This window comes from Ambystoma mexicanum, chromosome 12 (genome assembly GCF_040938575.1).
Source record: "Ambystoma mexicanum isolate Mex_15411 chromosome 12, UKY_AmexF1_1, whole genome shotgun sequence".
NCBI lineage: Eukaryota > Metazoa > Chordata > Amphibia > Caudata > Ambystomatidae > Ambystoma > Ambystoma mexicanum.
The window spans coordinates 464,051,742-464,064,725 of NC_090936.1; the positions used below are offsets into that span (position 1 = coordinate 464,051,742).

Genomic DNA, 12,984 nt, shown 5'->3' on the forward strand with positions numbered 1-12,984 from the left:
GGGGACTTACCGGGTTACTCCGACATAGGCGGACCCGGTAAGTCCTCCTTGCAGGAACCCATCCCCATTCCCATTTGAGCCCCCATAGGGCTCAATGGGAATGGGGAGGGAGGTAATAACGGGCAGATTACATCTGGCCCGTTATTGCCTCCCTCTTCCCCTCGTGGGACCCGGAAAGCATGCCTGGTTTTACCAGGCGTGCGACCTGGGGCCCACGATGGGAAGCTTGTAATCGACGCTCCCGTAATTAACGGGGCTGGTCCCGTACCGGCGCCCTTCATTATGGGAGTGCCAGCCTTATAATGAGGCCCATTGTGGTGAAAAGAGATTCAAGGAAATCTCTGTGAGCAAATCACATAGAACTATTGTACTTCTTAGTAAATGCCGTGGCTACAATGATAATTTATTGAATTTCTGCAGGAGTTCTCTTTTTATCCAAGATCTTGACTGTAAGGTTGCCTAGGTCCACAAATGGTAAGGTTCTGCAGTAGTGGGCTAGCCAATCATAGATAGCAACTGCCTTCACAATCCTCCAGAAAGCCAAAGAACAATATGGCCAGGTAAAAAGTTCAAAACACAGTAGAAAAATATCGACTGTTACCAGCCCATTTTGGAGACACTGCATTTGTAACCAAAAAGTCAAAAAAGAAAAAAAGTATAAGGATACCGTAACCACACTTCACTTTAGGGTGATGTGTGCAGCTTTGAAAATACAAGAAATCCACTAAGAGAGACATAGGGTCTCAATACAAGCACGGTGGTGCAGGAAAGAAGCAGTAATGGAGCGGTAACTCCGTTACTGCCGCATTACCACAACGCTGTACTAAAAGTTTGGCTGTGAAGCATTAACCTTTACCTCCAAATATCAGCAAAATTGGCAGAATTAGCATCTGTGGTAATTCCGTCAAAATACCATGGAGTCATATTAATGGGGAATAACACTGCTTACCACCACTTGTAATCCAGCATTAATTCCACCGGACCAAGTGGTGGTAACGGTAAATCCATTTAGTGTTTTTCAGTGGCTTTACTGCCGAAATACCATCAAACTTGTAATGAGGCCCATAGTCTCCCAGTACTGATAGTCTTAGCGACCGATCAGTTTCCCCATAAGAATGAGCAAAATGACAACGGAAGTACAGCGGAAGGTTTTACTTACCTTCCAAAACTCATGTCTGCAGTCTAAAGAAAGCAAAATAAAGGGTGTCCAATGGAATTCTATGAGAGATAACAACAAAAAGAAACTCTGCCCTAACATCGTGTCTGCCCGCCCAAGCCTTCTCCTCGGTCCAACGTGGATTGCACTGTCCTCCTCATCTCAGCCAATGCCGGTGCTCTGTTCTTCTTTGAGTCTGCCGCCACTAGCATCCACTTTCCAGCCTCCAATAGTGTGCGGTGCAGAATCTCCGTGGCAGTACAGGCACCGCACCACTCACCATTTCCCTTTTTTTTCTTACAAATCGCCTGCCTCCCACCACCCGCCAATCCCCAACAAGTGCTATAAGACTTAGTACCCCTAGGGGGTGATGCATGTCACCCCTGTAGGGGGACATGGTATCTCCCAGTGTGTGTGTGTGTGTGTGTGTGTGTGTGTAGTGGTCACATGGTTTCCCATGTGACCAAGTCAATAAAAGATACGAGCTGCTTCCGGCTCGTCAGTCACACCCAAACTAGCTCCGGTGTCGTTCCTAATGGGTGTCTGTCTAGTGCACCATCCAATGGTGTAGGCCCAGGGACAGGGCCCTCCACGAGGCCGGCGCCACTGCCGGGCAACGCCAACCTCCACTGCTGTCTGGCCATGTCGTTATGGCTGTAGTGGCGACCCCGGCCTGGGTGCCCCCAGAGCCGGGGCTGCCGTGTGCTGGGTGCCCGCCGGCCACGTGTGTAGCTCCGGTGATGCGGGGCGGGTGGGGTGACCCCCACCCACGAACCCGCAGCGTGATCGCCGCCCTGAGGAACCCCGTCGGGTGACCCCGACATGAGCATGGGGCCTGCCCGGTGATCGGAGCAGGCCTCCCAACAGGGGGCAGCTCTCCCAGCCATTAGGGAGCCCTAAACACTCAGTAAGGACACTCGTTTCGCTCTGGACACTTAAGTCGGACATTCAGGCTCACCGGTTGTGGCACTTAAGAATATCCTGTGGTAGGTAACTTCATCCATGAAAACTCAGAAAAGGGTGCTGTGCTCTTTTGAAGAGGTCTGCTTCTGTGAAAACATAATAAAAGGATTGGTTTTGATTTGGTGCATGCTGGAACTTGTCAAGCGCTCGGATATAATGTTATGGTAAAGTCATAGTAGGGCTTCACAGGCCGCCCAGGTCGTTCCCAAGTCAGTTTCTTTTATATATGAGGTCGGGCAGAGACACAAGTGTGAAATGGAAAGTACTAATGGCCCCTTTCACTGTCAAGTCACCGCTCACTGGGAAGAGGTTATTAGCATTCCAAAGCCCCTCGTGCGTGTATGTTCCACAGTAAATGACTGGACGGCATAAACCTGATGTGTGTCTAACTTGTTGACATACATCACTGTGTTAATGCATGCGTGATTGCACATTTTATTCACACGATGGATGTGCTAGAGACAATGATTTATGTGGTTTGAAGGCAACGGGGCAATTTACAGAGATGACTGGTTGCATCCTTAATTTCGGGAATAAGGGGTGTTCAAAAGGAATGTCAGGAAAAAAGAGAGGTTTTTTTTAAGAATACGGACGAGCGTGTCACCACCCGGCCAGCCCCTAGTGACGGCGAAAGCAGCCCCTTGCAGCTGCTAGTGACTCGCCATGACTCCCAGGAATAACTTAATGTAATACTTTGCAACTCTATGGGATAGACCATGAAGAGTGTGCACAGACTTCTTGCAAAAAAGCTTCCAAAGAACAATTGACCTTAAAAATGGTTTAAAGGCAAAGCAATTAGTGGACTGCCTGCACATCGCCTGCCATATCTGCACATTTGAAGATGATGAGTGGGGGGGGGCGCTGTTTAAACTGTATGTTCTAATCAAGGCAAGCATTTCTAAGCCAGTGATGTATTCTCCCCACCACATAATTGTCTATCATCCCCTTTGCTTTGAAACAGTTTTTGCTTCCTCTGTAAGCACCTAACAAGCGAACAATAAATAAATAAATAAAATCCTACAGTGGATGTCTCCGGCCCAAGATAACCGGCTATCCCAGTGAACGCTGTGCAAACAAACCAAACCTGCATTCTGCCCCACTGGTTAGAGTTGCATGCACATCTGTATCCACATCTGTTTACCACTGTGCAAATGTTACCTTGCAGGGTCAACACTAATGTTTACCTTGTAGCCCAGGTCGGGCAGTGATGTTCTGTCCCAGTATACCGGCACATGTTGAACTGAAGAGGACGGCTGTGAAGCAACTGGGTTTGATCTTGCACTAGAACATAACATTACAATCCTGGGTTAATACCACTTCTCCGACCCTTTATTCTCAATTGAATGCAAGCACAAGCAATATCATTCCGATTCACCTTGCTCCAAATTCAGATGTACAGCTCTGCACATTCCTATCTTTAAGCCTTCTGCTACTCCCATGGGCTGTGCATTTGACTTATTTAGGTGTACTCATGCTTCTTCCACGCAGTGCTAGGGGTGTCTGTTTTACACACCACTAGTTTTACACAGCCACGCACTACTCTTTCTGGGGCATGTATGATGAAAGTTTTAGGAAAGTGTAACTCGGCTGAATAATTAAAAAATGTTTTTATTTTTTAAACTCTCTTTATTAAAGAACTTTGTATCACATTTTATACAAAAAAGATATACATATCAAAGAAGCAACACGTGAAATCATCAGGGCACTCTACAGCAATCTCAGATCATGGGGAGACCTAAACCCATCCAAGAATCATCAGGAACACCTGGCACTGGCAAGCAGTGAGTAGGATCAGCGCAATGAGGGAACAACCAGCAATCATAGATTATACAGCGGCAATGAGGGAACAACCAGCAATCATAGATTATACAGCGGAAGCATTGCGCTGCGTGCGCTGCAAGTACGGTGTGAAGGGTTGCCAAATGTCAATCAGCGATTTCCAGCAGTCCATTGGTCTTCAGTGTCATTGGCCCAGGTAACTGTACACATCCACTGCTTAACCATTGGCACTCTGGGTTTAAGCCACTGTAACAGTATGTCGCGCCCATCCAGCAAGCTTGTGCATGAACCCTTAGGTTCTTCAATGTATGGAAAGGAGCCTCTATGGGCTTGAGAGAAGACCTTCAATCTGGCCGGGTATAGTAATGTCTATGAAGCACTTTAAACTGTATTAGGCGAAACCTAGAGTTATAAGAGACCTCTCGGGTTCTCGTTAGTGATGTCTAGGTACATGTCACGCGCCCATTTGGATCAGGTCTTGTGGGGGGTCACTTGAGCACGGTCCTGGTCCAGACTAACATAGAGACAATACACAGGGCGCAAATTCCAGCATAGGGTTGTTGGTGGGTATCACCAGAAACTCTCCCTCTAACTGCTTGAACATCCTGCATAACCCAGTATAGCGAAACCATTGTGACGATTTGTGGTGTGTAAGTCCGGGTATATCCTCTGCTGCAATATAGTTCCCATCACTATACATATGCTCCATCAAGCCAAACCCGTTCCATACCGACTAGCGCCATTTACTCTGTGGGGGAGGGCCAAATACAGTTCCGTAAGGGGAAGCCCCTGTGAAAGGGGTGGGGTGGGCCACACCCAAACGTCTCCACATTTTATGCCAAGCCAATGCAGTCACACTCGCAGGGCCAAAGGGGCAGGAGTCTGCAAACAACGGGGGCAGTACCACTGATCTAAAATCCCATTCCCCGCAGAATATCTTTCGAGTTGAGCGTGTTGAATGGGGACAAACTGAAAAGCTGCATATTGTGCTTAGGCTCCCATCCAGTATATCCTAGAATTAGCAGCAGCAAACACCACCTGTGCGTGGGGCATGGATTTAAGGCGCACCGATCCAGAGTGCCACATATAAGTATTAATGCTTCAAGTTCCTTAAAAAAGCCTGCACCAGGCCATAGTGGAATATTTTGGAAATAATAAAGAAGTTTGGGAGGACTACCATTTTAAGCAAGGCTATTTTACCCACAATGGTAATCACGGCCAAGCCTTAAGCCTAACCATGAAGGGTGACATGTATGCAGCATGGTTGTGAACAAACAGGGAAGTGTGATGTCTGGTTACTGCAATCCCTAAGTATATTATCTCTCGCGAGGACCAGGAGAAGCCAAGTAGGTCTTGGGGCTCCGTCACTGCATCCGTCAGGGGGAAGATATCTGACTTTGCGCAGTTGACCCAAAGGCCAGATAGCTCCCCAAAAGTGAGAACATCCTGCATAATCGATGCTAAGTATTTTTGAGGTTCCCTCATGTAAAGTATCGCACCATCTGCATAGAGACATATAGGGGGTCATTCCGAGGTTGGAGGTAAGGGAAAAACGATGCCGGTAAAGGATTACCGGCATCGCTTACCGCTACGGGCTATTCTGACCTACCAGACCGCTATTAACGGCGTCGTACTTTACGATGCCGTAAATAGCGGCCTAGGCGCGCGTGCGCGACACACCATGCTGCCATTAGCAGCATGCCGTAAAACGGAGCTGATCACAAGTAATGCGTACATGCAAATAACGGCCCCCTGAAGGCCGAAAAAGACCTTACCGCCATGGTGTAAATACCGGCATCACCGAGAAGGTGTTAAGAACCCTGAGCAGTGTTTTCAAGTGCCACAGGTGCACACAATCAGCACAGGTGGAGGCAATGGAGTGAGGGCCAGTACAAAAGGAGCACACCCACACACTACACCCCCTCCCACACCAAGATGATACCAATAGTAGTAGCATTACTGGAGCTGGAGGCCCTGCTTGCAATGCCTCAACAACAACAACAGCCGCCACCACAGAGGAGACGCAGGAGGAGATGGAGGGTGAGACAGGCCCAGCATGCCCCACCAGTGCAGCCACCGTTACCACGCCGGCAGCCCCCAATCCCTCGCATCAGAGCCACCCCATTCAACCTAACACATGAGCAGATCCACACCCTGTACCGGCTCGACCGTGACACCATCACCACCATAGTGGACCTGATACACAACGACATAGTGAGCCTCATAGAAATACGCACCGCCATCCCCCCTCTACTGAAGGTAGTGTCTGTGCTCCACTTCCTTGCCACAGGCACCTACCAGCACACAGTGGGGCACATGCATGGCATATCACAACCCTTATATTCCCGGAGACTGAACCAAGTGCTGGATGCCCTACACAAGCACACAAGGGACTACATTTCCCTACCATGGACTCCCAGGAGAAATTCGATACAAAAGTTGCCTTCCATGCACTGGCAGGCACGCCAAATTGTGTAGGTGCCCTCGACTGCACCCACGTGGAGTTGATGGTCCCGCATGCCATGGAGGAGGCGTATCGCAACCACAAGCAATACCACTCCATCAATGTGCAGATGGTATGCGACGCCAGCAAGATCATCACACATTGCTGTGCCCGATAACCAGGATCAACTCATGACTCTATGGTACTGCGGAACTCCACGCTACCACGCTACATGGATGACGTGCCTGGCTGCTTGCTGAGTTGCCTGACTGGGCCATGGCAGTGCATTGGGGTTGTGAGGTGGGTGGCTGCATACTCCGCCTAGGTGGGAAAGGGAGGTGGATGCATACTCCACCTGGGTGTGAATGTTGACCTCAGTGCACACCATGACCCATCTTGAAGATGCAACCCACACCATTAGTCCATTGCACAGGGCACATAGCGGGGCTAGATATGGGGTCAATGCATACAGGGACATGTACGTGTGCGCACAAATTACCTTCTCCCGTGTGAGACAAGTACAGTTGTCCTACATGATTGTGCAATCACTTAACTTTATTCCACTCTCATGCAGGTGAGTGTGGCTATCCCTTGAAGTCATGGCTCATGACCTCTGTCCGAAACTCACAGACCAGGCAAGAGGAGGACTACAATCGTTCCCATACGCGTACACGTGTGGTGATAGAGCAGACGTGTGGACTGTTGAAGGCATGATTTTGCTGCCTCAGCCGGTCGGGTGGGGCTCTCCTCTACAGCCATGAGAAGGTGGCCAAGATCATCATGGCATGTGTAATGCTGCACAATATGTGTATCCATGGGAACGTGCCCCTGCCCCCTGACATGGAACTGCTACCACCTGATGATGATGAAGGGGAGGAGGGAGATGTGGCAGGAATCATCACGGTGCCGATGCACAGGAGGGCCGTGCCGTGCGGCAGTCTTTGATTGCACAATATTTCTGACCCACAAGTCAGCAGAGGGTGACATATTGTTAGGACATAGGGCACTGGGTGTGGGGATACATGTACACTATGCACTGTGCATGAATAAATGACACATGCGCAATGTTGAATGTCCACTCTAGTATTTGTTTTGATTAACAACCGGTGTATTGAATTTAGACATATCAACGTGAAAAACAAACCCTCCACCACCATCACCCCCTCCCCATCCCCCAAAACTCCCCAACACACCCTCATTCCCCTCCCACTCCCCCACAACTCCCCAACACACCCTCACCCCCCTCCACTTCCCACCACAACAACCCCACACTAGTCCCATAGGGTCCACGTAGCCCACATGTGCCTGGCAGTAATGTCACTCTGCGCTCCCAGAGCCAGGGGGAGGCATGTCCCAGCGGCGCAGCACACGGAGCGACCAACGGAGTGAGCTGGTCTGGGTGGAGTTGCTCATTGAAGGAGTTTCCTCATGCTGAGGCTGTTGGCCAGGATGAGCAGCCTCCAGAGTATCGGCTATGCGGCCGAGCACCTCGCAGAGCCGATTGGTGCTTTCTGTTATGCACTGGCCCAGTGCCCTCAATTCTGAACGCCACTCCTCCCTGGCCTGCCGATTGTCTGGCACAAATTCTGTAATCAGGGCTGTGAGCCGGTCAGCCCGTTGTGCATCGGCGGATGGAGCAGTGGCCCTCCCGGGGATCGGGCTGACAAGTCCTGCCGGCACTTCCTCAAGGGAGCTGTACACAGGAATGCCATGTCCCAGTGTTGGTCCTTGGCCAGACTGCTCCTGTGTGTCGGTCTCACCCGAATCACTAAAGGATGCCTGGGGGTTTGAGTATGCTTCAGGGTGTGCACGACTTCCAATGTGTCATCTTCAGTGGCTCCCCAGATGGTATTGGGGCTGTCCACAACTCCGAGGGGGGCCGTGGCTGCCACCTCCCCAGCCACACTCGACTCCTCGGACCTTGGCTTTGGGCATGTGTCTTCAGCCAGTGCAGGGAGGGGTGGGGGTGGTGCACCCTCCACGGGCCTTGCTGGAGCCGGTGGTGTACGTCCAGGTGTTTTCTTCGTCGCTGGGGGACGGCGGCCCCTGCCTTGGCCCCTGGAAGTGCTGGGACGGTTGCTCTCCTGCTCCTCACTGTCATGCTCACTGCCTGTGGGGGTGGAAGAGAGGGACGGCATGAGTGATGTTTGGAGAGCCAGCAATCATACATGGCTATGATAGCACATTCAGACAATTGTGGGTAATCGGCCTTTGTGTAGGGAACGGCATGTCATTCCATACTTGGGTGCTAAATGCATGCATATGTCGGTGTCACTCATGTTGGCCGGGCACTGTGCTGTCTGACATGCACACTGTTTACATGAAGTACCCTGTGTGCCTCATGGAATGGGCAACTTTGTGTGGTATGTGTCATATACGTTACGGCCTTGCACCTGGCACTGCCTTGTGTCTCACTTGCATCGGGATGATTTACAGGGGGGGGGTGTGTGGCCGACCATGCCGTGGCTCCTTGGCCAGACCTTAGCAGTGACTTTCATTACATTTGGGTTAGCAGTATTTACTTTGGCCACTCACCTCCATCAGCGGATGACTTCGCACCACACTCTCAATTCTCCAACCCCTTCGATGGATTCGGCCTCTATCATGGCCGCACATGTCTCCTCCCACGGCATGAGTTTGATAGGCGAACTTGGGCCTCCTCCGGTCTCCAACGCCTGGTGTCTGCTCGCAGAGAGGATGCTCCGCACCCTCAACCGCAGGTCATCCTACCTTTTGTGGCAATCCTTTATGGTGTGGGGGGTGTTGCCCACAGCGCCCACCCTCTGGCATACTAGTGCCCATATCTCTTTTTTCTTCAACACCGCCTCCCTCCTCATGTTGGTGCTGAAAACAGTCCCAGCATGCTCGTGGAGTGTATCCACAAGCATTTGCAGCTCATCTGGGCTGAACCGCTCCTTTCGGAGGCGGGCTGCTCCCTTCTTTGGCGCTTTTGGCATTCTTCGGTAGTTGTAGTAACTTTCCGGGAGGTCAACAGTGTGCCAGGGGTCCTGTCTGGTGAGGATGGCAATGGATTGTGTTTTTAAAGATGGCCGCCGTGCTCCTTCCCGTTCCTGTGCGATGACGCTATTTCCGGTTCCGCAATTTAACGGTGACCGTAAATAACGGTGAGCGCTATTTACAGTCACCGCTAATGCCGCGTTGATCAACGGGGTAGTGTTATCTACGGTGCGGTTCATGCCAGTAAGGGGGTTTTCAGGCCTTTTTGCGGCATGCCGCTACATCCATTACCGGCATGGCGCAAAGCTCGTGCCCGCAAACTCGTAATAGTGCGCTTTTAGCGGTCTATTGCCAGCTCAGACATGCTATTTTCGCCATGCCGGTAATGGACGGAACTTACCTCCAAACTCGGAATGAGGGCCATAATCTCGGGTTCACCAAACAGACAGATACCTCTGTGCCTGTGTTTCTGTCTAATCAGGTTCGTCAGTGGTTCTATAATTATGGCAAACAATAGGGGCGATAAAAGACAGCCCTGGCATGTGCCCCTGGCTATGTTAAAAGGGGTTGAGAGCATCCCATTTGAAGCAACCCGGGCAGATGGAAAGGCGTATAGTAGCTGCACCCATGACACAAAGTCAGGGCAGAAGTTACATTTATACAACACTGACTACATAAATTGCCATCAGACCGAATCAAAGGCCTTTTGTCTGTCTAGTGTAGCTGCCGCTGCTTGGGCTGTCAGATTCACCTGAGCAAGAATATTAAAGCATCAGTGTAAATTGCGTGCTGTGGATTGCCCGGGTATGAACCTGATTGGTCAGGGTGAATTATGTGAGGCATGTACGGTGTCAAGCACAGACAAGATCGTAGCAAAGATTTTGACATCCAAATTAATCAATGAGAGGGGGCGTTAAGAGACACATGGGGCCTCATTACGACCCGGGTGGAAGACATGGTGCTATTAGCACCATGGTCCATGCTGGTAAGTTACCGACTCCGCCATGGAGAAAGGGGGAATTACCACCCCATTACAAGGTTGGCGGGGCAGTAATTCCCCCTTCCTCCATGGCCCTTCCCTATTCCCATTTATGCCCCATAGGGCTCAATGGGAATGGGGAAGGCGCTAAGTACAGTGCCGCAAATTGCGGCACCGTAATTAGCACCAAGGTCCCTTTGCGGGTCCCTACTTTAACGGCTGGTCTACACCAGCCGTTAAGGTCGGGTCCCGCAAAGGGACCTCGTAATTAGGCGCTAATAGGTTAACTGCGTCACAGCCTTTTACGGCGCCGTTAACCCATTAGCGCCTGGGTCGTAATGAGGCCCATGGCCTCTTTAGGGGTTGGACGGAGTGGCAAAAATGTGGTGGTAATGCTAGTACCACTGCATTACCACTCTGCCCAATCCCGGGTTAGGGTGGAAAGCTGGAGATTTACCTCCAACTATAAGCTGGAGGTAAATCTCCAGCTTCCGCCCATTTTCGGCACTAATGGTAATAGCGCCTAAAAACCCCATAGAGTCATATGGACTCATTACAAATGGGGACTAACAGCACCACCGCAACATGGGATCTGGTGTAAGTTGTGGTAACACTAATTGCATTGGGCGGTATCCCGGCGCAATTAGCGCCGGGATACCACCCATCTCATGAGGCCCACAGTGTTCAGGTGGTTTGCCAGGCTTTAGCAGTACCATAATGATCGCCTCTCTCATAGTTGGAGGGAGAATGTGTGACTCGAGGACTTCGACCCACACTTCATGAATGTAGGAAACCAGGAAACTCTTAAAGTGTTTGTAGAACTCAACTGTAAGGCCGTCCGGGCAGGAAGCCCTACCGGTGGGTAGGGCATCAATAGCATGGTTAATATCATCAAGAGAGATGGGAAGGTCTAGCTGTGCTCTGACCTCTGCGGATATTTGTGTGAGGGGGAGACTCTCCAGAAATGTGTCAATGTCAGTATGTGAGCAGGTGTACTTGTTTTAATATATGTCTGAATAAAAGGCTTCAAACAATCTGTTGACCTCGGACAGTGTAGGCACCAGGGTGCCAGGGCCATCCTTAATCCTTGGTGCCTCCCTCCTGCTCGTCCTCCCGCTACTCCCATAGCTGGCCTGTGCAAGGGTAGAGGTTGGTATCGGCCAGTGGTGCAGGTCTCCATGGCAGCGGAGGTCCCTGCCTCATCAGCCTGAGTCGACTGTGAACCTGTCGGGTGGATAATGGCATTCAGTCATGATGCATACTAGTAAGTGGCTAGCAAGACACTCATGCAACATGAAGAATGGTCATCCTGCACACACTTTGCATGATTGCCATGGTCAGTTGCAGGCCAATGAGTACAGCTAATGCAAGGTGGGAGTAGAGTTTGCTGGGGGTGTACACAGCACATGCATGGGCACAATCCCTGTTGGCCTGCCATTATGGCTTGTTGTGGTAGAACACAGGGTCATTTCACAGCACACATGGGTGCTTCTTATGGATTCACATACACATGTACCCTATGGTGCATGTCTATTACTCCAGCATCCCACCTTCCCTTGTACATGCGTGTAGTCTCTGTGCCTTTGTACAGATTGCCATGTGGTTGCCCATTCCCCTGATCCTTGGGCGCATCTATGCTGGTGAACACATGCTTTTGGCCAATGGATTCACATAGGAATGGGAACTTAAAGACTTACCAGCATCTCTTTGGCTGCTTGCTTCAATTTTGGCACTGCTGATCCACTCTATCCATCCATGTGGAAGTTGGAGCTGGCCTTTACCTCCCATGAAGTTAGGGCGAATGGTTCCACCTCCTGTGGCGGATGTCTGTCTTCTCTGTCTCATGGTCCAATCTCTCAGTAGCACAACATTGTCCTGTATGCTCGGCCAGATCACAGCCTTCCTTTGGCCAGAGGTCCTCCAGTGTTTACTACCAAACAGCTCATCCGCATGAGCGACAACCTCATCTACCAGCACCTGCAGTTCCCCCTCACTAAATGTGTGCTTTCACAGCCTGAAGTCGGGCGTCTTGCCCTTCCCCTTTTCCGGGAGCATGTCGCGCATGACGGTTGTTTTTGGATGGCACCAGCAAATGGGGGATTTAGGGTGGATTGTGTTTTTAAAGATGGCCGCCAGCATGCTTACCATTCCGGCGATGATGCTATTTTCGCTGGTAGTAATTATGGGCGGAATTACTATCCAAAACTAATTGACAGTGTTATTGCCGTTGCGGCCAATGGTATCCGCTAGCGCCTGCTAGGCCCCTCAGCGGTAATGGTAATTCTACCCAGCAAAAGTACCACTTTATTACCGCCCAACTTGTAATATCACCCACTTTTTGCTATATTCCCTAACACTGGGGGGGTGATTCCAAGTTGGGCGGTAAGGGTTTATGCGCACCGTTAAGGATGCCGGTGACGGTAAACCCTTACCGCCCTATTCCGAGGTCCCTTAGCAAGTCCCAGCAGAATGACCCGGTAAGTCTCCATTCAGTCAGACCGGACCTGGACCCGGGTTTGGAGGCAACCATGGTGCTAATAGCACCATGGCTACCTCCAAACTCGGAATGACCCCTTTGGTCTCTAGGAGAGCCTTACTCTTTCTTGACTGTAACTAGTCTCACATTTTGCAAAAGAGAGGGGGAGGATATGAGAGTGGTCTCGGGCAACAATGGCACACACACAAACAAACAGAGCACTCCAATAA

At 50.6% G+C, this 12,984-nt stretch overlaps 1 protein-coding gene across 1 annotated transcript in view; it reads right to left on the reverse strand.

The window, feature by feature from the left end:
• LOC138513667 (zinc finger CCCH-type antiviral protein 1-like) overlaps positions 1 to 12,984 on the reverse strand; it is a 406,876-nt gene that overhangs the window by 122,071 nt on the left and 271,821 nt on the right. The window contains exon 10 of the mRNA XM_069628726.1: positions 3,304 to 3,400. Coding sequence (XP_069484827.1) covers positions 3,304 to 3,400 — 97 coding nt within the window. The remainder of the gene's footprint in view (positions 1 to 3,303; positions 3,401 to 12,984) is intronic.